The sequence below is a fragment of the Plutella xylostella genome, chromosome 16 (assembly GCF_932276165.1).
Source record: "Plutella xylostella chromosome 16, ilPluXylo3.1, whole genome shotgun sequence".
NCBI classification, from domain to species: Eukaryota; Metazoa; Arthropoda; class Insecta; order Lepidoptera; family Plutellidae; genus Plutella; species Plutella xylostella.
This window is the reverse complement of record NC_063996.1, coordinates 3,603,742-3,630,661: the sequence shown is the minus strand read 5'-3', so window position 1 is coordinate 3,630,661 and position 26,920 is coordinate 3,603,742. Positions and strand designations below refer to the sequence as shown.

At 40.3% G+C, this 26,920-nt stretch overlaps 5 protein-coding genes across 5 annotated transcripts; 2 read left to right on the top strand and 3 right to left on the bottom strand.

Moving 5' to 3' along the window:
* Nucleotides 1–256: 256 nt before the first annotated feature.
* LOC105384300 (trafficking protein particle complex subunit 3) lies at nucleotides 257–7,266 on the top strand. Its single transcript, XM_038118852.2, has 4 exons — nucleotides 257–418; nucleotides 501–706; nucleotides 1,095–1,293; nucleotides 7,032–7,266. Exons 1-4 carry the CDS (start codon nucleotides 380–382, stop codon nucleotides 7,116–7,118), a joined length of 531 nt encoding a protein of 176 aa, XP_037974780.1. The 5' UTR covers nucleotides 257–379; the 3' UTR covers nucleotides 7,119–7,266.
* A 3,640-nt stretch (nucleotides 7,267–10,906) lies between these two features.
* Nucleotides 10,907–12,533, bottom strand: LOC105381730 (adenosine deaminase 2-A). Its single transcript, XM_048626477.1, has one exon. It carries the CDS (start codon nucleotides 12,466–12,468, stop codon nucleotides 10,972–10,974), a length of 1,497 nt encoding a protein of 498 aa, XP_048482434.1. The 5' UTR covers nucleotides 12,469–12,533; the 3' UTR covers nucleotides 10,907–10,971.
* Nucleotides 12,534–13,263: 730 nt separating this feature from the next.
* LOC119693610 lies at nucleotides 13,264–16,010 on the bottom strand. Its single transcript, XM_048626528.1, has 2 exons — nucleotides 13,646–16,010; nucleotides 13,264–13,268 (listed from the first exon to the last, which is right to left on the bottom strand). The coding sequence occupies exons 1-2, from the start codon at nucleotides 16,008–16,010 to the stop codon at nucleotides 13,264–13,266; spliced, it is 2,370 nt and encodes a 789-aa protein (XP_048482485.1).
* Nucleotides 16,011–19,740: 3,730 nt separating this feature from the next.
* Nucleotides 19,741–21,701, top strand: LOC105381731 (adenosine deaminase 2). The gene has a single exon (XM_011551526.3). It carries the CDS (start codon nucleotides 20,001–20,003, stop codon nucleotides 21,513–21,515), a length of 1,515 nt encoding a protein of 504 aa, XP_011549828.3. The 5' UTR covers nucleotides 19,741–20,000; the 3' UTR covers nucleotides 21,516–21,701.
* Nucleotides 21,702–24,492: 2,791 nt separating this feature from the next.
* LOC105381732 (adenosine deaminase 2) lies at nucleotides 24,493–26,857 on the bottom strand. Its single transcript, XM_011551527.3, has one exon. The coding sequence runs from the start codon at nucleotides 26,566–26,568 to the stop codon at nucleotides 25,060–25,062; it is 1,509 nt and encodes a 502-aa protein (XP_011549829.3). The 5' UTR covers nucleotides 26,569–26,857; the 3' UTR covers nucleotides 24,493–25,059.
* Nucleotides 26,858–26,920: the final 63 nt, after the last annotated feature.

Sequence of the window (26,920 nt, the reverse complement as noted above, 5' to 3'; positions counted from 1 at the left end):
AATAATGTAGCGTCAGCCTCTTCGCAGAAATTGACAACTCAAATAACGCACAGAGTATGAAATGACGTTTGACAATGACGTCTCGTTAGTTGCACATTTTGACCACCGGAACAGATAAGATTGTGGCACTATACTCTGATCTCTGATGCTCTGTGTTTATATAGACCTGTCAATTTCACACCAGAAAATGCCACAGATTAAATTTTCTAAACTTTCTAATGTTGACAGTTTTATACATTGGTATTTGGTACGTTGATAGTCTGTGGTACTTCGTAATTTGTAAATTTGTGGTGTTGTGTTGTTGAATGAAATTGCTGATTTGATTTTGTAGTTATTTTTACTTACGAATACGCGTTATCTATAATCAAAGAAATACACAATGTCCCGACAAACTTCACGACTGGACGCCAAGAAAGTGGTAAGCTACATGTTTCCAGCAAATCAAAAACGCAAGAACCTTACCACTTCACCATATCAAACATTCTTCTTCAACGTTTCAGAATTCGGAGCTATTGACGCTCACATACGGGGCTCTGGTCTCCCAGATGTTGAAGGAGATAGAGAACCCGGATGACGTGAACAAGCAGTTGGAGAGAATTGGCTACAACATGGGGGTGCGTCTTATCGAAGACTTCTTGGCTCGGACGTCGTCCGGCCGGTGCCTCGAGATGCGGGAGACTGCCGACAAAATACAGCAGGCTTTCAGGTATAGCCTGGCTAAGAAAATAATGTTTTTTGTGGTTTATGAACACATGTTATGTTTGTGTTGAGTGGAGAATGTGTTGGTTAAGGGGCGGAACCTCTACTATTCATATAGTAAATGCTTGAAGTTAACACTTTTAATTGTGTATCAATGGCACCGTGTATATATATCACTGTTCTTCTTCTTTGTCTGTATGCAATAATTTATCTTAAAATTTACCTTTGGAAGACTATTTTTACCACCCATAAGTATTGAAACTTATAAATAATCATTTGTTATACATAATATATTTACCTTAAGCACAAAAGGCAATTTTTACTGCAACAATTTACAATACTTACCACAAGTCACTATCTTCACAAAACTAAACAAACCTCCTTCTTCTTTCCAGGCTATACCTAAACATGCAGCCCACTGTTACCAGCTGGAGCAATGCGGGGGACGAGTTCTCGCTAGTCTGGGACCAGTGTCCGCTGTCCGAGTGGGTGGAGATGAACAACTCCAGTCTCAAGTACTGCGCGCTCATCCCCGGAGCCATCAAAGGGGCGTTGCAGATGGTCCAGCTTGATGTACAGTGCTGGTTTGTGCAGGTATGTGAATAAATTTTAGGGTATGTTAGAAAATTGTGCATATCTTTAAGACCCTGTATAATTATGTTAGGGCTCAAATCCAGCTCGCCTTCATATCTTTAAACAATCAAAGTAGTGTCTTAGGCATTTTTTTCCTATCTTAGTTGCTAAATACGGATATTCAGCTCACCTTAATACATTCATAGAATATAACCTATACCTACTAATATTATTATATGAATGTTCATAGGTAACTTTCAAAAGACAACATTAATAGCATTCTTCTTTTTCATGACAAATAAATACGTATGTGAAAATGTTTAATTCTAAAATATTTGTCATGTAGGGATGGGCAGGGTACCCAGTAAGGCCGTGGCCACAGCTTTCAGCGGTGCGGGATGAGGTGCGGCGTGAGGGGCGGCGGGCGGTGCGGATTGCGGTGGTATGCCACAGCTCGACCATTGTTTTGGTCGCGCGTTGGCTAGTCCGTCCACTTGATGCCGCCGCGCGCGCCGCTTTGAGCTGTGGCCGCCTCGATACTCTCTAGTACATTTGTTTCGCTCGCACACCGCGCCGCCCGCCGCCGCCGCGCACCGCGCCAGTCAACCCGCGCCGATAGCCGCGCCGCATTTCGCGCCGCGGCTAGCTGTGGCATACTTCGTACGTTGTCTAGCGTTTGTTTTCGGCGCTCACCGCTAGCCGCGCCGCTCGCCGCGCCGCACGCCGCGCCGCAATTGGTTGTGGCCACGGGGTAACACAGGTTTGTCACCTAAGGGTCAATTTATACTGGGGCAGAGTCGAAGCGCAGCGAAGCGTCAAATTCTTCACAACTAAAGCAAAGCCGCACGAATGGTTGGTTGCGTTGGTCACGCGTAGACGCGCGAATCGCGAAGAATGCGCGCGACTTTTTAAAATCTCAGTAGCAATGCGTGCGTTATGCTGTGGAGTTAATGTTGTATTTGTAATGTTCAGTATTCTGCCGTCCTAAGGATAAACGCAGTAAGTCGGGTTTAGGCGGTTCCGAGAAAAACGCGGTCAAAGTTTTGTGGCGATATTCTTCCATTTTTTTTTTGTTTTTGATCACATCTTGACGGTTTATACCTTAAACGAAAGAGGACCTTTGCCCCTATCTGGCACTCAATTTTAGACCAAAACTCTGCAATATAAAGGCACAATAAACTCATTTATGTAGTTATTCTAAGTATATCCTAAAATATACTCAGAGAGGATACTTAGCAGAAATAAAGTAAGTACTTATTTTACTTCGTTTATGCTAAGTTACCATACAAGGTTATAAGGGAATTTTTTGTGGTTATCCTGATTTTACGACGAGTTTTGCTTCTCCTCTAAAACGTTTGTAGAATTATGAGATAAAGGGTAGCTAATGTGATTCTCTGATGTTTAAGCTCTATCAATGTAAAGTTTCACTCAAATCCATTGAGTAGTTTTTGTTTGGAGCAGTAACAAACATACTCACGAACTTGCGTATTATATATTTTCTTGCTTTTTCCCATTGATATTGTTTCGGTTTTACAGGTTTTCCCGCGAGAATTCCGGGAAAAATGTAGTTTAATTGTTAATCTGACGTGTAAGCTCCATTGCTGTTTAGTTGCATTTACATAATATGTTCAGTACTTTTTGAATGATAGGGGATCAAAAACAAACACCTCACAAATTTTTGCATAAAAAAATATTAATTCATGTTAACTATGTCAGTTTGTTATTATTATAGTGGCAATAAAAAAAACACTTGAGTAAAGTACCTAATATTTATCAAATAATATTTATTGTCTCTTAGTTATGGAAATAAACTCGCAGATGTGATATAGTTTTCTTTATGTTACTCACAATAACAACAACTCTTAACTAAAACTTAACATGTTATTCAGTCTTTTTTAATACTTATTAATTTTTAAAAAATCACAGACAAGTACTTCTTCAGTACATTTTCTATCAAAACAAATAAAAATGAAACTTAAAAAAAATATTCTTTATAGTAACCAGCTTTAACATTATAATTAACAAATCGTAAATCAAAATGACTAAACATAAAACTTTCTTCTTTATAGAATTACAAATATTTCAAACATATATTTAAATCAACGAAAATAAAAATGTAATTAAAAATACAATCAACATAAAACATAAAACTTTCTTCTTAATTAACTACAAAAGATCACACACTGAAGAAAAGTATATTAATAACAATAAATCTAGTTTTAATAAATCTAATCATCTAACTCTTTTGAGAGATTAGCAGATACCTCGTTCGTAGGCAAATGTCTCCAGAATGGTCTCTTGCTGGGTAGCATCAGCGGAGCCAGATCTTTTACTATTTTCTCCTTTCTAGACGATGCTACGCCTCTTGGAGATTTTCTTTTTTCGGGCTCAGGGAAAGCCTTGTGTTTTAAAATCTTTAGTTGCAAAAAGTTTAGACTTGTAAACTCTTCTTCAGTGTGTGATATTTTGTAGTACAAATTGTACTCACCACGCACAACCTTAACAACTGTGAAATTCTTTACATATTCACGATCTTTCAGCGCTCGCATCTTTTGTTCTGAATGAAAGTCACAGTATTTGTAAAAATCACCCGTATCCATTACTTTTACCGTATTTAATCTCGAGTTTGATCTTTGAACGGCATCCACAAAATCCGTGAAATCACAAACATTTTTCATCTTCTGAAGAGATAACTCAACTTGGTGGTGGAAGCTGTCAGCTGAATTGAACGTATGTCCTGGTTCCAGATACTTTATAGTGATAGAGCGAGCTTCAATTAAATCACTGTTGACAATATCGACAAGAAACGAAAAGAGTGTCCAATTCTTGTTTTGTGACGAGTAATTATCGGCCCAAATCACCAAATGAATTTTATTCCGGTGGTGCAGTATAAAAGCTCTGTATGCTGAAACAATGTCATGAACATTCCGTCCTGAAATCGCTTCGTGCCACAAAACAGCGTACGGATTATTTTCTTTGGTACATCTGCCTAAAGGCGCAAATGTCTCATTAAATGCAATAATTCGAGGGCAGAATATTGCTAATTTGTAGCTGTCCATACGAGGTAGCATTACTACCTTTTGAAGATCCACACATACCTACGTAAATGGTGTCGTTATCTTTATCTTCTTCAACGTTTTTCTTGTCCAGTTTGTATGCTTTCCTGCTGGCTAGGTAGCGTTTTCGATGTTCCACATTATTGATACATGTTGCACATGTTGCATTGGGAGCTTTATTGAATAGGCATTCATGTATAGTGTAAACAGCGCAAAGTTCACACTCTTCATTGCCCAATGCAGCGAAGGAAATGTTGAGGCTTTTTATGACTCTTCGGTAAACTTCGTAAGAGCATTCAGATTCTGGGTGCGATTTATTAAAATTGCGATGCATCATAGCAATAGTTATGTCGCTAGGTAAATATAGACGATGTGGCGCATGTTCACGGCGGTAATGCGAAATTGCAGGGTTATAAGTCTTGATATGTTTAGATATCAAGTCTTTATCTTTAGTCATTGCTGACCTGTCATGCCTTCCTCTTTTGTCTTTCAAGTCATCTTCTTCATCTAAATGAAGAACTCTAAAAAATTTTCCGTCATTCTTAGGATTGTAACCCAATGTTGCTAAAAAAAACGTCTTGCAGACCTGCACTGGATTTTTTATGCCATTGACAGTAAAAAAGTAATTAAAGGTCAGTTTTCGTTTCGGCTCTTTTTTTAAACATTTTCGGGAAGCGGCATCAGTGACGGTGACATTGTTTTTAATGAACTTGCCTTTACCTGTTGCATCTTCAGCCGAGTAAATGGAATTAATCACCTGACGCTGTTCAGTACTAATTTTTAAGCTACATAGCTTCTTACATGTAGGTTTACAAGGTTCTTTCAGGGAGAGTTTTTCTATCATACTTATTCTTTTCTTTTCCTTTCTCTCTGTAAGCGATTCTTCTATTATTTTCCTTTTACGTATGGTGCCTTTCTTAGTGAAAGTTTGCTTCGACGCTTCATTTAATCTGTCATCACTTTGAATTATTGAAGGGGAATGCCTTTCTTCATTGGCTGTTTCTTGAATGATTTCGTTTTCAGTAAGAATTTGCACTGCATCACTTTTAACTGTCTCTGTTTCAACTCTTTCCTGGGTGTTGTTAGAGTATTGGTTTATTTGATATTCCGAATCTACAGCCTTAGCACCTTTATCACATTTTCTTTGGTTCTTTAACTTTGGTTTGTATACATTAGGTTTCGTTCTTTTAATAGCATTATTTTCTTCAATCGAAGTATCTAAATCAGTAGTGTCGTCTTCAGTAATACAATAGTTTTTGTCTTTTACACTGTCATCGGAATCAAAATCATTGAAAGTGATTTCCTCATTATCAGATAAATTATCTATTGCATATGAATTTGATGGTTTGTTGTTTGAATTTCTCGGTGAAATACGCTTTTCAGGTATCATTTCAGGTATCATTTCAGGCGCTTCAATTCTTGAATCAGACGACGACGAAGAGCAGCTGCCTTTTTCAATTACGATAACAGACGTTTCATAAATGGGCTCCCCGGTTCCCCGCCTCTCCGCACACTCCACCGCCATCCCGCTTACTCCTACCCCCCAACCCCTCTGCACCTCAACGCGTTCGCTGCCTACGCGCACGTTGAAAACGACATAGTGGTAGTTAGTGTAATGTTAATAGGAATAGTTTTTTCTCCTTTCAAGTACTATTAAAATGTACTACGTAACTATTATTAGGACAATTTAGATCAGTGTTTTATCATGTTCACAGTAAAGCAACTTTACTGCATTGAATTAATGACGTAGCATTATGTCAAAGCTAAATAGACATGCAGTAGAAATGACTTATACTTGATATAATACGTTATACCATCAAATTGTACATAGGTGATTCGTAAGTATGAGTACAGTGTAGCTACCTTACTTCCTCCATGATACGTAAACCGAAACATTTAGGTATAACCACTGTCTTAACATTAACACAGTATAGCTACTTTGCTTTCAGTACAATACGTACTTTACTTAGTAAGAATTGATTACCTAACTTACTACAATTACAGTATGGCATCGTACTGTCTTTGAGGTAAGTTATCCAGAACATAATACCTAATGATCATTACTAAGTATATATGCAGGGTAGCGACTTACTGTATTTATATTATTTAACCAATAATATAAAATTTTGGCTTGTACGTAGTTAAATAACAGTATGGCATCATACTGTATTTAATACTATATAACTCTAATAAGTATAATTATTGGAAACTGCTAAGGCTAAATGTAGCATATCTTCTTACTGGCATTTAGCTAGGCTAAATTCAATTTTTTATCCTGTATATTACTCGTCATATTAGTCGTATAGATGTCATACTGCATTTAAGACATGGACACTGAATAAATACTTCTGCAGTAAGTGGATAGGCTTCAATCATGCTTAGTAACGAAAAAAAAAATCCCAAGTTACTGTAAATATAAAATTGCTAAAATTGCTTTAAAAAGAGATAGAAACGAATGGGTAAGATCAAAATGTAGATCTCGTTACCGTGATCACGCCTATATATATAACTCAATTTCGGAAAAAACCCGACTTACTGCGTTTATCCGTAGGACGGCAGTATTGAATAGACGCTTCAATGCGCTTCGACTCTGTACTAGTATAAATTGACCCTAGTACAGGCGGCCTTGCAACTTGTACGATTGATAATTATGTAATTGAACAATAAACAATTTTGATTTTGTTTTTTTGATTTTCATGACAGGACCAGCTGAAAGGAGATGCAGTGACGGAACTCCGGGTCAAGTACATAAAAAGATTAGAAGACGCAGTACCGGCTGGTGAAGACTAATATAAATAGCTTTAATCCCTTATTTAAACTATAACCTTAAGAAAATCTATTAGCAAGCATGAAGAGTAAAGGTGTATAAGGTATTTACTTTATTTTTATTCTGTTATTATTATGAATCTTGAAATTATAAGATGTTTAGCCATTCCAAGAAAACTGTTTTAATCATACATTTTATCAAACATTACACTGAATTGCAGAATTACTTTAAATGTATTGCTGCCTTGCTTTGACAGTATATGGACAGAAAGAGTCAGATATAAAGATTTTATGCCGACATTTTCTGCATCTCTGCAATACCTACATATTTAAATGGGTTAATGGCGTTTTTTTTATTGTTATATCTATAGGTAACCTGTGCTATGCTATACCAAGGCCCCATACCTACTTATATATACATATAGGTATAAAAGACACATATAAATAAATAAATATGTGGGGACATCTCACACACGGCCATCAGACCCCAAGCTAGACACACACATGATATATGTATAAAGGTTCATAACATAATGTAACTGCGATCCGCAATAATTAGTAACGAATATCGAATAACCTATCGACGAGTGACTACACGGTGCCTTTAGTCAGAACTGTACTGTATTCATTCTTATTTGGCGAAAAAGGTAAACAATCTGTGTGTGTCTTTTTAATTATAAAATAATAATTTAAAAAAATAAAAAACCGACTTCAAAAAACCACTAAAATGTAAGTAATAATTTAAGGTTTACACAAATTATATGTGACAGTACAAATATACCTAAGCAGGAACTGTTCTTTTTTGATGTTGGTGCAGTGACAAAGTAATCTGAAGAAATATGGCACCAACTTCAAAAAAGAACAGTTCCTGCTTAGGTATATTTGTACTGTCACATATAATTTGTGTAAACCTTAAATTATTACTTACATTTTAGTGGTTTTTTTAAGTCGGTTTTTTATTTTTTTTAATTATTATTTTATTTTATAGTTTTTAGTTTATTTGCAATAATTTTTAATCAAAAGTAAGATGCAAATGATACCAAAAAGTCCTACTAATCAATACGAATCTTTCAAGCCTAAACACGAGGTAGTTGCTATATACCGTTGAGGAGTTCCCTTGACTGCCTTCCGTTTCCATCATCAGATCAGCTCAAGGTCACCATCATATTTTATTGTTATAAGAACTATATTTACGTTCTTAATTTCATTAGAATCGGTTAATATGTGTCCAAAATGGAAATTCATACCCTGTTTTTACCCCTTTACCCACCCTTAGGGGTGAGATAAAATTCTGAAAAAAAAATGGGACCACCTGGAAGCTCAACCCAATACAACAAAAAAAGAATTTTCAAAATCGGTTCATAAACGGCGGAGTTATCGGTGAACATACATAAAAAAATATATATAAAAAAAATATCCCGACGAATTGAGAACCTCCTCCTTTTTTTGAAGTCGGTTAAAAATACTATTAAACAAAAAAACTACGGCCAAAATAAATGGTTTAGTTACGAAATCAATCATTTTTGTTTGTAATTATTTCCTTTGTTATTATTTTTTATTTTATAACTTAGTTTTTATATTAATTCAAATAAAAAGACACTCCAAGATTGCCCAAAATCTACGACAAGTAAGAAAAAATACATTATACCTTTACTCTGTCCATTATATTATTGGTTTTTAGACATTTCCAAATCCCATACATATTTGACGATGCAAAGGAAAACCAACTTTACTTACCAGACATAAGGAAACGTCAAAAGCACAATAACATAGTGGAAGCTCTATACAGGGTGTTGCAAAAAGGGTATACTAAGCCGACACCAGCACGTGCAGCATGGTATATCTAAGCCCGAAACTGAAATCAGAATTTCAAAATTCGCGAAAAAAAATATTTATTTTTCATAGAAACTTTGTTGGTCACGTGACTTTTTACCATGGAAAATGTTTTTTTTTTTTCGCGATTTTCCAAATTCTGATTTCAGTTTCGGGCTTAGTATACCAATTTTGCAACACCCTGTATAAGTATAAACTTATGGGGACCTATAAATAGAAAAACTTTTCCATTATACCCCATCAGTAAATAGGTGTTAAAAAATTATACTTATTGCATTTTTTAATACATATTTCTTTCTAAATAGTTTGCGGGGGAGACGCTTCCAAAGTGGTAAAATCCCCCATACACACACACACACCTACCTACTATGAAAAACGAAGACTATGTTGGCTGGCAATAAAATATTTCTGTAAGTAAGTTTATCCTTTTTATTTACATATAATAATAATAATGTCCTCCTAGCCGAATTTCGGCTACGGCGACCAATCTCAATTGAGATTAGCCATCTACGCAGGAGTAGATTATAGTGCCCAAGTGTGTGCGCAGTACACAGGAGCACTCTCTGTTCCATCACTCTCATAGCCCAATGGGACGGATTGACCGACACGACTGGAGAGAGCTAGGCGCAGGACCGACTGCTTTACATGCCCATCCGACAGCATGGATCGTTTCACTGTTTCGGACAACAGGTGATCAGCCTTCTATGTCCTAACCAAACTTAAAACCACAATTTAGAAACACAAATTGATGGTCCCACCCGGGAATCGAACCCAGGACCTCTGGGTCATGAAGCGAAGCTTCTACCACTAGACCACAGAGGCAGTCTTTACAGTATTTACATATATGAAGGTACTGACATAATGTGCAATCTCATATATTTGTGCTAGTATTAAATAAATAAATAATGGGATGGACTCCTGCCCGCTTGCATACGGCCGGTAAGGATAGAAAGGATACGCCTTTGTAAAATTACAATAGGTACCTACTTACTTACATTTATGTATTAATTTAATTACACAATTATGGCAGAGGACTGTGCCGTTGCACCTAAACACACAATTTAATTCGTTATTGTTACATGAGTACCAATTATTCACGCTAATAAACTAACCGGCGTCAAAAACACCACAGTAATAAAGTGACTGCATAATTATTGCTAGTTCTCAACTGCTAAAATAAATATAAAATAAAATAACTTACGATATCAAATGTTTCGGTGCTACTGCTTAGGTTCAAAATAGACACAGAAATACGCAACATTTATAACACCACAATTTTTACCCGACGTGTTAAAAAAGTTACTCAGACACAGACTAGAAGTGCTGATCAGTAACAAGTACACAAGTACAAGGCACTCAAAACATTTCATTCTCAGTCACGGTTTTAATTCGCATCTATTTGAACGACCCCGCGACGTATGAACCTACAAACCGGCACCTCTAGTTATGTACTCACACCCCCATTCAATACCATTTGTCCCTCCCTATCAGTGTTTTACCATACGAATACCGACTCTGTTGAGTGATGTTAAGAGTGAAATGCTGGTGTCTGGGGTAGATTCAAGGGACTAGTGTTGGTTACGTTGGTACATAGACTTGCGGCCCATCAGACTGGCACTGGCAACATGACAAGTGGCTCCCTCTACTGGAGTGTACTCTTTGCTAACGAACTCATTGTCTGGTCTAGTGCGGGCTACGAGCGTCGCAGCCGGTGAAGTAAGCTTCTATGTATGTGCCTGACTTCATATTTTGTTTGTTAGGTAGAACGTTGTTAGGTAAGGCAAAAATTCACTGCAAAAATAATAAGATATGATATGAAACGTGTAGTTTGCAAGTTTATGATTTTGATTAATATATAGGTAATAAGAGCAATAACTTACTCGGTTAAAAACTCCATGATCATATGAATCCGAATCGAAGAATGTGTCCTACATATACCTAATTATGTACTTACATAAAAGGAAAAAAAAAGTTCAATCTTATGTAAGTGACTATTTTAATTTAATAAGTAGTTGGTCTGCCACACTCATAAACAAACACAATATCAATACTTTGAACAATTAAAATTAACAATAAAGTCATTCCAACGTTGACTAAACTTGTCCACGGCGTTAATTTTGTCCGCACCGTCTAGAGCACTGTATTTCAAAGAATTGAGAGCCAAAGTTTTTAACAGTCGCAGATCAGATAGCCTACTGGCGACGCCGACGAAAGCCACGTAGAAATCATGCGATAACGGGTCAGCCTCCCACACCCCCGGGTCATCGCTGGACAGCACCACTGGGAGACCTTGAGCCAAGAATAAGGCCAAGGGATGGTTACGAACGTCGCGCACTAACGACAGGACGGCATTAGAAATCACGTTCACTTCCAAACCTATGTCTCTTTTACGGACTTCTTCCATCAAGATCGGATGTTTCGGCAGCGCATAAGCGTGACCCAACCGCTTCGCTCCCAGCAGTATGGCATCCACAAGATTGTCGTCAGTGAGAGTTCCGTACCAGTCGGTCTCGCCTGCGTGGAAGAAGTAGTTCAAATCCTTCCCGGCCTCTTCTAGCTGAGGTACAAACTCGATCAGCGGATTGCCTTGGTCCTCTGGTCCGACCAAATCGAAACCAGCGAAAATATCCGGGACTTCTTTCTTGATTCTCCTTGCCGTTTCCAAATATACTCCGAGTTGCTGTCTACCGACCAGTCTCGATGGGGCGTATATTATTTTTGCCCCGAGGAAGTCTGGATAGTCCTTCATGAAACGTTTGATGCTCTTTTTGTACGCTTTAGCTGTGACGACAGGGTCGTAAGTGGTTCCGTCGAGTTCGTACAAGTCGGGCAAAACACTTCTCACTTCCACGTACATGATGTTGTCCTCTCTGAAAGCCTTCAGGGCGTCGTAGAAGTACTGTTCCCAGACCGGCCTGTAGGACAGCATGGGGGCAACAGTCCCGAAATACCCCAGAAACGTGTCCCACGACTCCTTGATGGTGGGGTAGGTTTCGTCCGGATGATCGCACACTAGAGTAAAATGTTTTCTCAATTTTTCATCGAATTTTTCAATGTCCCCAGAATATTTTCTCGCGTTTTTCATGAGCTGCCATTTAATAGCACAGGTGTCTTTAGGCGCGGCCTTGGAGAAGCGTAGCTTTACAGTGTGTTTCTCGAAGCACACGTAAAGATAGTCCATATACGTGACATTGAGAAGATAGTCTGGACTGAGCATGGCCATGTCATGCACATGTAGCGCCGCTCCCTTGGGGATATCCTTTATTATCCTATATACCTTGGAGTGCTTAATGATTTCCTTGTAGGAGAAGTAGTGGTGTGAGAAGTTGAAGTACTGAGGGTTGGTGAAACCGTAGTCACACTCGCGGAACTTGGCCTGCATGAGGCAGTTGTTGACGGCATCCTCTTGCTCCGTCAGGTTGGTATTCCCGCCGACAGCCAACAGGGTTTCTTGCTCGAGGATCTCCGAACGCCGGGTTTTGCCGTAAGCGCCGGCATCGCGTAGTATGTAAACAAAAGCGATGATAGTAAGACAGCGCATGTTTCGGCGTACGGCGCGATGCGACGCCAGACCGACACTGAGGGCAAGTGCGTCAGCGCAATGACCCGCACGAGATAAAGTGTCCCCACTGCATTGTATATTGAATTTACTTATAACATTGATGCTTCAATCAGTAAGCAGTGGCCGCCGGACCGATGTTATGTGTTTATGATTTACACGACCCGCACCGTGAAATAATAATGGCATTGTTGTAAAAGTTTTTGATGTAACTAGTCGGAAGTTGATACACCTACCTAAATGCTTTGATTAGGAAACCGCTCTGTCTTATTGTAATGGTGTGCGAATCACCTCGACCGTTTGGGAACTATTACTGTACGGTTCGAAGGAAGTGGCGGTGCACCTGTTGGTTCTTAAAGAAGATGTGGAAATGCCACTGTTTAGGTAGCTGTTAGCCTGTAGAGTCTTCCAAAGAAAACACCGGTATTGCTGTTCACTGTTAACTTCGAGTGTCTCTGGAGATCTTCACTGTAGGCTGTTACTAGTGGACTGTATGTTGTTTACTGTTCCGCTGTTACTATTAAACTGACTATATTATTCGCCGGACCCATCCCTTTATATAGTCCGGCGAGCGATGTTCCTGAATATTCCAGAGATACCCGAGGTCACACTATTTATTATTATTACCAAAGTAGGTACAAACGTAAACAATACAACAAACAACTATAAGTACCTATGTAACTTAGCGACTAGAAGGTTCGCGGACGTTATGGAACATTCCCTGGCCATTGTTCTAGAACCTTCTGGACTATTATCGAACTATCTATTATATACTAATTATTCTAAAACATTGTGGAAACTTCATGAAAACTATGGAATGTTCCAGAACCTTCGCAAGTGTGATCGGGCTAACTACTCTATCTGGTTATTTCTATGAACTATTTACAAAGAAGACTAACTATAAACTATAACGTCTTCAGTCGTTCCGTACATCTCTCCCGCCGGTCATCGCCTGCAGGGCGTTGAAATCTTCGGTCAGAACGACTGGAGCTGTAGGCAGGATCACCAGCTTCTTGGGTGGTCTTCTGAGGGTCCTTCTGTTGGTCTGAACGTCGACTGCTCGTACGATGTCTTCTCCGAGGTAGGCAGACGTGACCAGTTCTTTCGACCACGTGTTGCGTGGTAGGTTGCCGTCTGCCACCATGACGACGTCTCCGACCTTGACCGCCGTGCCTGGTAGTAGGGTTCTGGAGTCTTTGCTGTTCTGTGTCAAGCTTCAGTATCTTCGGTGTGATCGTCAGTGAGTCGAGCGCGAAGTGTCTCTTCGGCTGCTCGTCCATGCTGTCTTCGATACTGACGATGTTGTTGACGTAGTGCACACGCTGTCCCAGTGTGCGTGTGTGTGCACCGTGTAACACCCAGCCCAGTGGTGTGCGTGAAGCCACTGGTTGGTGTCGTTGTCCCACTCGCACTTCTGCCGCCATCAGCAGGTGCCAGTTGTCTTGCCCGATGAGCAGGCCTGGCTTCATGTCTGCGTGCTTCAGCTCGTGCTGGATGTCTTCCAGGTGAGGGCAGCCAGCGAGGTCTTGGTCGGTGACACGCTGTGCGGCGAGGTGCAGCTTCTGTACTGTGCGTGCGTTCACTGTGAGAGTGAGTACGACGCGACGCGATGCGGACTCGTCGACGCTTGTGTCGGAGACACCTTCTATGTAAAGAGGGTCTATGGGTCCCCTGGCTCCGATCTTCTGTGCGATTTCACTGTCGATGAGCGTTACTGTAGATCCGTCGTCTAGGAGCGCGCATGTATCGACCGCTCCCGCCGGTCCGGAGACTGGGACCTTTACTATTTTGCGATACGCTTTCGTTCGCTTCGGTGTCCATGTAGAGGCGACTACTTCTGTATTCTTGACTTCGGACTTGTCGTTGCGGACGAAGTGTAGCAGTCGGTGATGTAACCTCTCGCAGCCGTCGATGTCACATTTCCTCCTTCTGCATCGGTGCGTCTTGCTGCGGTAGCGTAGACAGCTAAAGCAGAGCCTACTCTGCTTCGCTAGGTGCCAGCGTGAGTCGACGTCACTCTCGACGAACTTGCGGCATTCTGTTGGGTCGTGGCCCCTGTTGCAGCACACTGGACACGTAGGTTTCTGTTCGGTTGTTGCGTATGTCCATTGTGCGCGGTGCGATGGCTGCTGTTTCTTCGATTCGTAGGCAATCATCTTCGCGTGTGCGTGCGGCATGCAGATGGAAGCTTCCCGAATGAGGAATCGGCTGAGCTTCAGCAGGTCTGGTTCCTCAGGTGACTGTGCGGCGGAGAAGTCGTACCAGCGAAGCTTGTGGGCGGAGGTGAGCTTCTCGACTGTGAGCTGCGTGATCTCAGGATTGTTGAGATAGCGGTCGCGGTGCAGCTCTTGCAGTACCGTCACTATGTTGCTTACTTCATTTGCAAAGAAGCAGAACTCTGTAGCATTATCCGCAGGTCGACGTAGTGCCCGCAGACGTTCCAACTCGGCGAGTGCGATGCTGTCCGGGCGCCCGAAGCACAATTCAAGTGACTTCATCACGTTCTCGGGCGTCGTGCTGGTGATGAGCAGGCGGCTGACAGCTTCCTTCGCTCTTCCTTTGAGGCATCGACGTAGGCGCCCCATGTTGTCGCAGGGCGCGAGTGATGCGGCGGACTCGTAGTAGGCGGTCTTGAACTGTAGCCACTCGTGCGGTGCGCCGCTGAAATACGGTAGCTCGCTGATGTGACGCGGAGGCGGTGGCGGCGGCGCCCCGGCTCTTGCAGCCAGAGCGATAGCTTCGGCGAGGGCGGTGAGGCTCATAGAGTCGCTTGCCCGCGGCTGAGCGACAGGGTCGACGGCGGTAGCGGCTGGCGGCGGCAGAACGTAGTCTCCTACATGCTGACCGGAGTCGTCAGCAGCTTCTGTTGGCGGTGGTGGTGATGCTGACGCGGAGTGAGGCTCGTTGGCCAGTACGTGCGGCTGTGTTTCGAGCCACGTGTCGACCCCGAGTGTACTCTCCATCTCGGAGCTGATGCTGCCGTCGTCGTCGTCGTCGTCGGTGTCGGATTCAGCTTCAATAACTGCGAGCCGGGCGGCGGCAAGTTCAGCTTTACGACGTGCTATTTCTTCTTTCGCTTCGGCGATTTCAACTCGACGACGCGCTAATTCTTCTTTTGCTTCGGCGATGCGGCGTGCCTTCAATGACTTGGCCTTCGATCTTGCTGTAGACGCTGGCGGAGTAGCCCGGATGCATGACGGCGGGAAGGGCGTTCCGACAGCAGCTGTTACCACCCTCGCGGCAGTGGAGGGCGGCGGCGTTACTCCCCCGAACACAGGGAGCGGTACCCCCCCTGTTATGGGGGGCGAGACGCTATGCACCCTCGCAGACGAGGGCGGCGTCGTTACTCCAGTGGACACACCCGTCAATGTCGATGCTGTCACGGTGGTTGACGGCGTGTGCATGTCGGAGTCTGTAGCGGTGGTGGTGGAGGCGGTGGCGCCGGCGGCCGGTGATTCTTCTGTGGGCTTCTGTTCTAGGCCGCCGCGCTGTAGCCTCCCTGTCGTGGACCTCGTAACAGGCATTCCTGAGTCTTCAATCCGGCTCGAAGGACCAAATGTGCGAATCACCTCGACCGTTTGGGAACTATTACTGTACGGTTCGAAGGAAGTGGCGGTGCACCTGTTGGTTCTTAAAGAAGATGTGGAAATGCCACTGTTTAGGTAGCTGTTAGCCTGTAGAGTCTTCCAAAGAAAACACCGGTATTGCTGTTCACTGTTAACTTCGAGTGTCTCTGGAGATCTTCACTGTAGGCTGTTACTAGGGGACTGTATGTTGTTTACTGTTCCGCTGTTACTATTAAACTGACTATATTATTCGCCGGACCCATCCCTTTATATAGTCCGGCGAGCGATGTTCCTGAATATTCCAGAGATACCCGAGGTCACACTATTTATTATTATTACCAAAGTAGGTACAAACGTAAACAATACAACAAACAACTATAAGTACCTATGTAACTTAGCGACTAGAAGGTTCGCGGACGTTATGGAACATTCCCTGGCCATTGTTCTAGAACCTTCTGGACTATTATCGAACTATCTATTATATACTAATTATTCTAAAACATTGTGGAAACTTCATGAAAACTATGGAATGTTCCAGAACCTTCGCAAGTGTGATCGGGCTAACTACTCTATCTGGTTATTTCTATGAACTATTTACAAAGAAGACTAACTATAAACTATAACGTCTTCAGTCGTTCCGTACAAATGGTGATAATGCTCCTTTTAGGAGTCGGTTCAAATAAAATATAATTGAATTAGCTGTTTCATTGCAAAGTTACCTATGAAAGTTAGTCTCTGAATTCCTATTATTATTATTGTCTCAAAGTAAAACACCGCACGCAGTAAAAACACATTATATACCTAGCTACACCCATCTACATGAGCACTATTGGGCACCTGTAGTTTCTGCTATTTTGCAAAATTATATTCTTCTAGCTGTTACCGCGCACTTCGCTTCGCCTCAAAAAGTTTTCCCGTGGGAATTCCGGGATAAAAAGTAGCCTATGTTCTTTCCCAGGGTCTAGCCAGGGGTCGGCAAGTAGTTTCAGGTAGAGTCCGGATATTGGTCGACAAAATTTTAAAAGGTCCAGAATAAAAACAACTGATAATAATTAAGTAAGTACAGCTATTTATTACTAAAATTAGTGAGATAAATTGCATCGGCGGTCTTGAGCCAGGTTTTTATAGTTTGGTTCTCGTGAAGAACAGCTAATTCGAAGAGTGTCTTCTAAGGGAGCGTCTATATTAGTTTTTCAAAAAAATCTGAAAATTTTAAAAGAGATATTTTGCATATTTAATATGTATGTCCTACCAAACATAGTCGCCGAATTGATGGCAAGTTTTTTGCAATTTTCATATTTTTCTGGGACATGTTTGACCCAAAATTCTTCAGTTGACACCTTTTTATATATTTGCAAAGACATATCTTCTTGCAGATCGATTATTTCCATTTGGATTAAATCAAGATTAAATAGATTGGCAGCAAGGACTTTTGCTTGACAGCCACATCTGTCCATTCGGCGGCTGCATCAACTTTAAAGAGTGACTTAAGAAACAGAGATAGCTTGCCCATCTCTGCAAATTCTTGGAACGGCCAAAAATTTTGTAAACACTGCAATGTCTTCTTCAGCGTTCTCCTTATTATAATTATTATGTTCGTCGGAGAAGCTATAAGTACGTAATGAACAGAGCGCGCAGGACGACTCGACGGCGCGGGCGGCGCGGCGGCAGCGGCGGTGCGATGTTTTTGATCGATATTTCGCATTTATAATATTAGTTAGGATTAGGATTTTGTGCACATTAAATTTGAGGACAACTACCCTGTGTCATTTGTCCCTTATCATTTATCATTAATTATAAAAAAATACTAATACTTAATAATACCTCATTAAAATGTGGGCTAGAAATATAAAGATTTTAACTACACGTGTGTGTATTTAGGTACTTACATAATTACCTATAGAGGTTATTATTAATGTAAGTAACTAAGTACAAACATTACTTGATTAGACTATCGCAGTGCTCTCAGAAGCTCTCATTTATTAATTTCAGTTAGTAATTTATAATGAGTACTTACCTAATATAAATAACAGTATTAGTCATTTCCTTATTTACTTCACAAATTCACAACATACCATCAGTTTTAATCACTGACTTCCAGTTATTAGTAAAATTCATGTTATTCTAACTTACACTGAAACTGATAAAATAATGTCTTCTCGGAAAGAAGTGTGTAAAGGTCAAACAACATCACAATTTCAACGGAGTTATCATTATCACTGTTTTAAAATATTATTCACAGTAGGTATTTCAATATTATAATGCTGTAATATCCCTGAACGTAAAATGTAAAGGCTAAATTTCTATGATTATTGAGGTAAGCACTATTCAGAATCGTACCCGGCCAAATAGTAAAAAAATATAAAAAATTCACCGACTCAAAAAAACATAACAGACCACACTGCAGACCACTTGAGCTCAATAGAACTGCGGGATTAAACGTTTTAAATTTAATCTACTAAACAACATGAATGCTGGTGTAAATTACAACTCGCCGGCGTCTTCAAAAGGAGGGTTTCGCTTTCAAAAGGGGTCCAAAGAAAGGAGTTTAAAAGGAAAAATAAATACGCGTCTCATCCGCCATGCTGATTTTATGCAAGGGAGAAGGGTTGGGGCGGATTAAGTGGCACTCAGAACAGTACTGCCACTGCATCCCCACTGTGGCAGAATTTAAAAAAAAGAAAAAAAATGGCGGCTGGCGGGAAATCGGTAATGTCGCGCGCATCGTTGCATGAGTGTTTTTTTCTCTCTGTGCTTGCATACAGTACCGTGTATTATGCTTTGTGTGAGTGCTCTCCACTCTGCAGAGATACCTCAATACCTGGGCAAGTAGGTACAAGTGTTGTCACCTCTTGCTTTAATCTTCTGATTGCGAATACGTAGCCCCAAGACATTACTGTGATGAGGAAACATGTCGCGCGTACGATTCGGGTAGCTTACACATATATGCAGGGATATTATTATGAAGATTGTATTGTAAACCTTATTTATACCAACTATAACTAGGTGTATTGTAAGTAGGTATGTATGTATGTATTTTGTAATTAAGTATAAAGTGATAGTAAACAATAATTTATGAACATCTATGATAAAATAAAACGCATTAACGCATTATAATGACAGCGAAAATGACGTTTACTTTTTAATTCAAATTAAAGGTAAACAAAAACATGAAATAACGTGATATACAAATATTTCATATCATACAATCATTTCTATAGCTTCTGGGCATAAATTTTAATCCTCTTAGTATGTAGTATTTATATTGAACGAAATTACAAAAATGTGCAAGATCTATTGTTTATCTAACCAAGATTACCGGCCCTACTACTGCTGTAACAAGTGCGATAAGACTTTTGTTTCTACGTTGCTGGATAAGATTAGATAGATATAAGCCACGAAATCTAGTGATTCAATATAGCGTGGTTTTTAGCCGAAACATAAAAGTAAAAAAATCGGATTCTAATAATTTATGTCCATTGCTAAGAAGTTTTGATTTTTATGGATGGTCTCAAAGAAAATATTGTGTAAGTAAAGTAGATACTTTATACCCACAAACATATCCACAGTAAAGAGTGCCTATTTGCATAGAAATTCTACTTGGGTATATAATATTCGGCTTTAAAGAAGTGGCCGAAATAAGATGTTGGGTTAGGTACCCTACCCAAATAAAAATAATCATTACTTATAGTAAAATTACCTATCAATCAGAATATTTTTAGTCGGTACTCAGAAATAAGATTGTAATGTGCATTCAGTTTGTGCTTTGCGATTCATAAAATAAAAAGTTATCTATATTGGCTGGAAACGTGAGTCGAATCGAATTAAATTGATGAATTGGACACGGTGTCGAGTAACGTTTTCGTGCTTAGTGGCCTCGGACACTCGGCACATTCTACACATTACTGGACTATTTGTGTTCATAAATTGGATTTCGTCAGTGACAATATGAAAGGAACAGTGCCCTTATTGTTTAGTTTTTTGTTCGCTACAGTAATCGGCCTAGACGAGAAACATGTTATTAGAGAAAAAGCAAATTTACTCGCGAGAGAAGTGGACATGATGGTAGGGAGTGATATTACTTTGACAGACAATGAAGAGAAAGCCAATGCTATTGTGATGGATATGAAAATGAAAGATGTTGACGACGGATTTAATTATCCACAGTTCTTTAACCTGTCTAAACACTTCTTTAAATACAAAGATGATGTGAAAGAATCTCCCATGTTTCAAGTCATAAAGAGTATGCCTAAAGGAGCAGTACTGCATGCACACGACACAGGATTACTGAGCCCCGACTATGTGGTGAACATTACATATTCTGATGATCTTTATGTTTGTTTTGTAGATGAAGATATAAGTTTTCTCTTCTCTGAAAATGAACCTGAACAGCCCTGCGAAACCCAGTGGCTTCTAATGAGAGATGCGAGATACTCATCTGGTAATGTTGAAAAGTTTGATGCACACCTTCGTAAGCATTTCACTGTCGTCGTAGATAATCCATCCGAAGTGTACCCTGATGTCAACGCTGCCTGGAATAAGTTTGGAAATTATTTTGTAAAAACAAGCGGTCTGTTTGGTTATAAGCCTATTTGGGAAATGTATTTCTACGACACCCTGAAAGCATTTAGAGAAGATAACATAATGTACATTGAAATAAGAAGTGTCTTACCACCATTATATGATTTAAAAGGTAACACCTACGATGCAGTGCAAACAGCGAAATCATACAAAAAAATGCTAGATCGATTCATTCTTGACTATCCAGACTTTTTCGGAGCAAGACTCATCTATGCACCTATAAGACTCGTTTCAGCTAGTACCGTCGAAGAATATCTAGAAACAGCTAAAAGAATTAAGGCAGAATTACCGGATTTCTTTGCTGGCTTTGATTTGGTTGGCCAAGAGGATCTTGGAGTGCCCCTTAAAGAGTTCGTTCCTCAACTATCTGCTGGAGCCGATGAATTAGACTACTTCTTCCACGCAGGTGAAACCAACTGGTTTGGCACTACCACTGATGACAACCTATTTGATGCTATAGCTCTTGGCACTAAGAGAATAGGGCATGCATTTGCTCTGGCTAAACACCCGGTGCTCCTACAAGAGGTGAAGAGGAGAAATATCGGTTTAGAGATAAACGTTATATCGAATAACGTTTTGAAGCTTGTGGATGATATCAGGAATCATCCGTTGGCCTCATTCCTGGCTCAAGGACTGCCTGTGGTTATTTCAAGCGACGACCCAGGAGTGTGGGAGGCGGATCCTCTGTCCCATGACTTCTATGTTGCATTCGTAGGAGTGTCTAGTCGTAATGCTGATCTCAGGTTGCTGAAGAAACTAGCTCTCAACTCGTTGTATTACAGCACAGCGCCTTACAAAGACAAGATGATCTATGAGTTTGAAAAACGATGGAGTAGGTTCATTGACGGTTTAGTTAGGCGCGATAACGAAGGTGAATTGTGAAATCTGTGAAACTGTTATATGCACCGAAGCATAACGTTTTGTAACAAGAATTCAGGAGCCATAGGTCTAAAATTAAAAAGTACCTACAAATGTTTTTTTATACATTGTAATATATTTTCTTATGTAGTACTTATTTATTAGTTCACATTGTTAACTGCAAATAAATTTGTGTACTTAAAAGAAGAATAATTATAGTATTATTAACATTACCTTGATCTCACCAAGCCTTGAAATCTGGCACAGTATCTGGTTATACTTAAGTAGGTTTTCTTTTCTTAATCCTTATGTGAAATCGATTTTATCTACAACATTATTTACAAACAAATTATTTAATTTATAGTTAGTTACAATATATACCATATACAGATATGTAGGTAGATACTAGGTATATTATTAGAATAACGAGCTGAGTCAACCCAGTTCGGCTTGCTTTTTCCTTTTGGCAACACCTTGTATAACTGAAAAGTTTCATGAAAATCAATTCAGTATTTTAAATCCTATATATAGATAATTACTAAACATAGTAATTATCTGACGGAACGTCGACACGTCTCAAGACAGGACTAATTAAGCCGTAGACGCCGTCACAGTGCCTGCGGTCACCCATCCGCGGAGCACCCGCGTGAGCTTCGTTATGGCAGTCACTGCGGCAGTCACCACGCCAAGCTGATGGGCTATATAGGGTGATTATTATCTTCTCTTTTTTTATGTAGCCATTGTTGCGTCCCACTGCTGAGCAAAGGCCTCCTTATGCTCATTCCAGACGTCTCTGTTGTCGACCTCCTGACGCCATTCCGGAAAAAATCTCTTCTATCTATATTTATAAAATAATTTAATTTTGTCCTGAATGCCCGACCTAGAATCAACACGGCCTAAACTCTTCCTTGATTGAGACCCATGCCCCAGAAGTCAGGAAGGATCGGTAGTGACGATGAAGATGTATCTATCTATGTACCTATCTGTATAGATAATATCAGCTGTCCAACTCATAGGATTCTGCCTAGTATCGGATCGGATGGCCGTGCACATATTATTATTTTTCGAGTTTTATCTACATATTGAGCTGCAATACCGTCATGCAATAATCACCCTGTACATACAGGAGCCCACTCATTACTCTCATTAGTCACTGCATGTCAATTAGGGTGATAATTCTGTGTCCACACCTCATTGGCTGCCCACACGACGCCCGTCACGCGTTTAGCGCCAACGTTCACAGTTCCACGCGATTAACATCCGTTAATTTATCTAGTCGTAGGTACACTGCGATTCACGTGACTTGACCGAAAATTGCGGCGCAGATCGCAGAGAACAAATATTGTTATTACCTAGGGAATTTATCTAATGGTTAACTGCGATTCACGTAACTTGACCGAACATCACGGCACACGGAACAATTACACAGTATTTAGGTAATCGTCACAATTGCACTGCATTGAAGCACAAATATGTTAAAAAGTGATTTATTTAACATTGAGTACTTAAATAACTGAAAATGACAAAAAGTCTTATCGCTCCCTTTATTTTCATGACTGTAAAGCTCTTTTCAGCTTATTCAGTGTTACGGCTTTCAGTATCATCGATTATTTAAAATAATTATCATAGTTTACCTATAGTAGGTGTAACTAAAATAAATACACATTAAAATTTTGTTTTCATTGTCATTTATTTACAATGATGTTAAACATCTTGTTTTTTTAAATACATATAAAAAATACTATACTTAATACCTAACTTCTTACTTAATTTAAGTTTGTACACACAGTAGGTACTTACCTACATAGTAAAAATATACCTATGCAATAAATATAAATACATTTTGGTGGATGAGTACATAGGTAGGTACTTGTATACATACAATAGTACTTACCTAGATAGGAGTATGAATTAGAGATGCCACGAATATTCGGCAACTATTCGGTATTCGGCCTATTCGGCTAGTTTTTTCAGTATTCGGTATTCGGCCGAATAGTGCGTACTATTCGGGCCGAATACCGAATAGTAAATCATGTAAAAAATGACTGGTTATTTTAATCAAAATTGTGTATTTATTTCCAAATCACAACATTTTAGTACTTAAAATTAATCAGTAGTAAGTTGTGCTGGATAAAAACGAGCATTTCAGCATTTTTTGGTAGCCCACGATTGCGCTTTTCATTGTAACTATCCTCAGAAAATAACCTCTCACTATAAACGCTACTTCCAGATGAAGAAAGATAAGTTTTTGCAAATTTCAAAAGGTTCGGGTATTGTTTTTTGTTTGCTGACCACCACTTGTAAGGATCGGCCATCCGATCTAGGCAAACTATTATCAAATAAAAATTCAACTCGTTTGCCACAGCATCTGCCTCCTAATAATTAGCATTTCTCATATAATCTGTAGCGACTTCTTCAAAGCAGTTCCAGGAACAAAAAAAACAGATTGTAGCGCCGAATATTCGGCGGCCGAATATTCGGCGCTTCGGCCGGCAGTTTCGCCGAATATTCGGTATTCGGTATTCGGCCAATTCACTATTCGTGGCAACACTAGTATGAATATGAAGTAAGTGCCTTCAATCGAAATTATTATAATAATAAACAAGTTATTAATATTAGGTACTTCTAGTTTCAATATATGTATTCAATAAATGTAATTTAAAAATTAAGTATATTAAATTAGGTGCTTACCTAATTATTTATAATTACAGTTTACTGGTTCACTTTTAAATTCAGACAACTATTACACTTAAGGCGAGGCCCCATTGGAGCGATGCGTCGTCGCTGCCATATATTTTTTTATGACCGAAGCGATGACGCAACGCAGCAATGGGACCTCACCCTTACTTACATATTATTTTACTTCAGAATCAGTTCCATTCTTGCTTACCTACTGAAAATCTAGATAAGATAAGAGAAAGGTTGCGAACTTGTACACTTCAGTTCGAAGTTTACACCTACTCAGGAACTTGTGAGTATTATTGATCAGTAATATTAATATGTTATATTATATAAATACGTAATCAGACCCGAGCGATAGCACTGTACCGATAGCAAAATTCTAAAAGTCATATTTCGACTAAACATTAAAAAAAATACAAACACATACGTAGATTATGTATTGTCTTACGACCCAACGGGTAGCGCACAACGGGTTATCTCGATGGTACGGTCAGCAAAAGAGATACTTGGTCTTGGTATCTGTTACGGTTATTGTTAGGTGTGAAAATAAAGTAAAGATTCGGTTAAACCTTAGATTAACGTCCAGTGGATAGCTACGTATCTCTTTTGTTGACCGTACGTGACATGATACAATACTACTCAATGTGACCAACACTGAGTCTCATTGTTGTTATCAAATGACGGTAGGAATATAGGTATTCATATACCTATTGATTTTTTATTTGTTAATTGCATAATTAGTCGTTTTTATGATGTTATATGGCTATCTTACATCATGACATAACATCCTCATTTAATAAAATTACATCCTAACCTATCAATAAATAATTTGAACACTTACACATAATAATACCCTGTTTAGAAATTAACACTTTTTCACATACATTTACTGTGTCGTCTCTGATTCTATCAAATCATCCACGAACTTATCCCACTTTTCATTGAAGAGTCTCAACGCATCAGATTTCCCGGCGTCGCTCAGAGCACTGTATCTTATCGAGTTCAGAGCCAGTTGCTTCAGCGTCCTGATGTCGGCTCTGCGACTGGCCACACCCATGAAAGTTACGTAGAAGTCATCAGACAGAGCATCCGCACTCCACACTCCAGGGTCATCACTAGACAGCACCACGGGAAGGCCTAGCGCCAGATACGACGCCAACGGGTGATTCCTCACATCTTCCACTAGGTTCAACACCACGTTAGATATCACGTTCACCTCTATAGCTATCTCCCTCTTACGCACGGCGTCCATCAAGATAGGATGCTTTATCAATGCGTAACCATGACCTATCCTTTTTGTGCCCAGCAGTATCGCGTCTACGATATTCTCGTCAGATGATGTCCCGAACCAGTTGGTTTCTCCCGCGTGCAAATATAGGTCTAGCTTGTCTTTTACTTCGATCAATGCGGGAATGAAGTCAGCTAAGGGTCTGCCCAAGTCTTCCTGGCCGACTAAGTCGAATCCAGCAATGAAATCAGGCATTTCTTCCTTCAATTTAACTGCGTCGTTCAGCGAATCTCTGACTTGCTTTATATTGTACTTGCGGGCTACACTCAGTATCGTCTTTACACCAATAAAATCTGGGTGCTCGGAAGCAAACTTGCTGGCCACTTTCTGGTACATTCGAGCTAAATAAAGCTTATCGTGAACCGTGCCGTTCTTTTCGTAAAGCTCGTCCAAACCGCTTCGTATTTCTATGTATAAAATGTTGTCGTCGTAGAATTTTTTTAGAGCGTCGTAAAAAAACTTCTCTCGAACCGGTCTATACAAGAGCAGCATCTTGGTCGCTCGGAATGCTTTCTGGAAGCGATCCCACACTTTGTTAATATCATCTTCGGCGTTGTAATCCATTTTGAACTCTTTGCTGAGGATGTTATCTATACGCTCTTTATCAGCCGGCTCTTTTCTCACTTCACTTAGCAGCCGCCACGACGTCGGGCAAGGCAGCGCCGGGGGCCCATCGGCGAACTGCAATTTCATTTTCCCGTAACTGTTGCACACGTACAAATCGTCTTCGTACGTGAGCTGCATCATGTACTCGGCATCCATCATGAGAGAGCTGTGGACGTGGAGGGCTGCACCTTTCGGCATCCTCTTCATGATGCTGTACACTGGAGACTTCCCGATATGGTTCCTGTAGGTCATATCCAGTCTGGAGAAGTTGAAGTGGCTGGGGTTCTGGAAGGCGAAGTCGAACTCTTTGTATTTCTCCCTCATGAGGATCCGGTTGGCGCTGATCTCCCGTGAGCTGAGGGTCAGGTTCCCGCCGAGCGAGGCGGCGAGCTCGTCCTCAATCATGCTCTCTCTCTCTTTGTAGAACGAGTCGAGAGCGCCCTCTAGTTGAGCTTGCACTACAAGCACGCACAGCGCACTTAGCACGAGAACTGTGTACATTTTGTTTATTGTTTATCTGTCACTGATTCCGATTACGCACATTGACCGCTGACGCCTGCAGTGGCACTAGTGGGCCGTGAGCCTCGGTCTCTATTATATAGGAGTGAGGTCCGACGCCTCACAGCGTCACCGGCACACGCTGAGATACTCCGGAGAGCTTAGTAATTGTATAAGTGGTGTCGGACAAAGCGAAAATAAAAACCCAACACGCTCAATTTAACGTTGCGTTGTTGTTGACATTCTCGGCAGAGATTAGAACGGTTTTTGTAAAGCTTGTGCCTTCGTTCTTTAAATTGACGTGTTATTATTAATAAGTATTGACTAAATTAAGTTTTTTTGTCGGATTTAAATG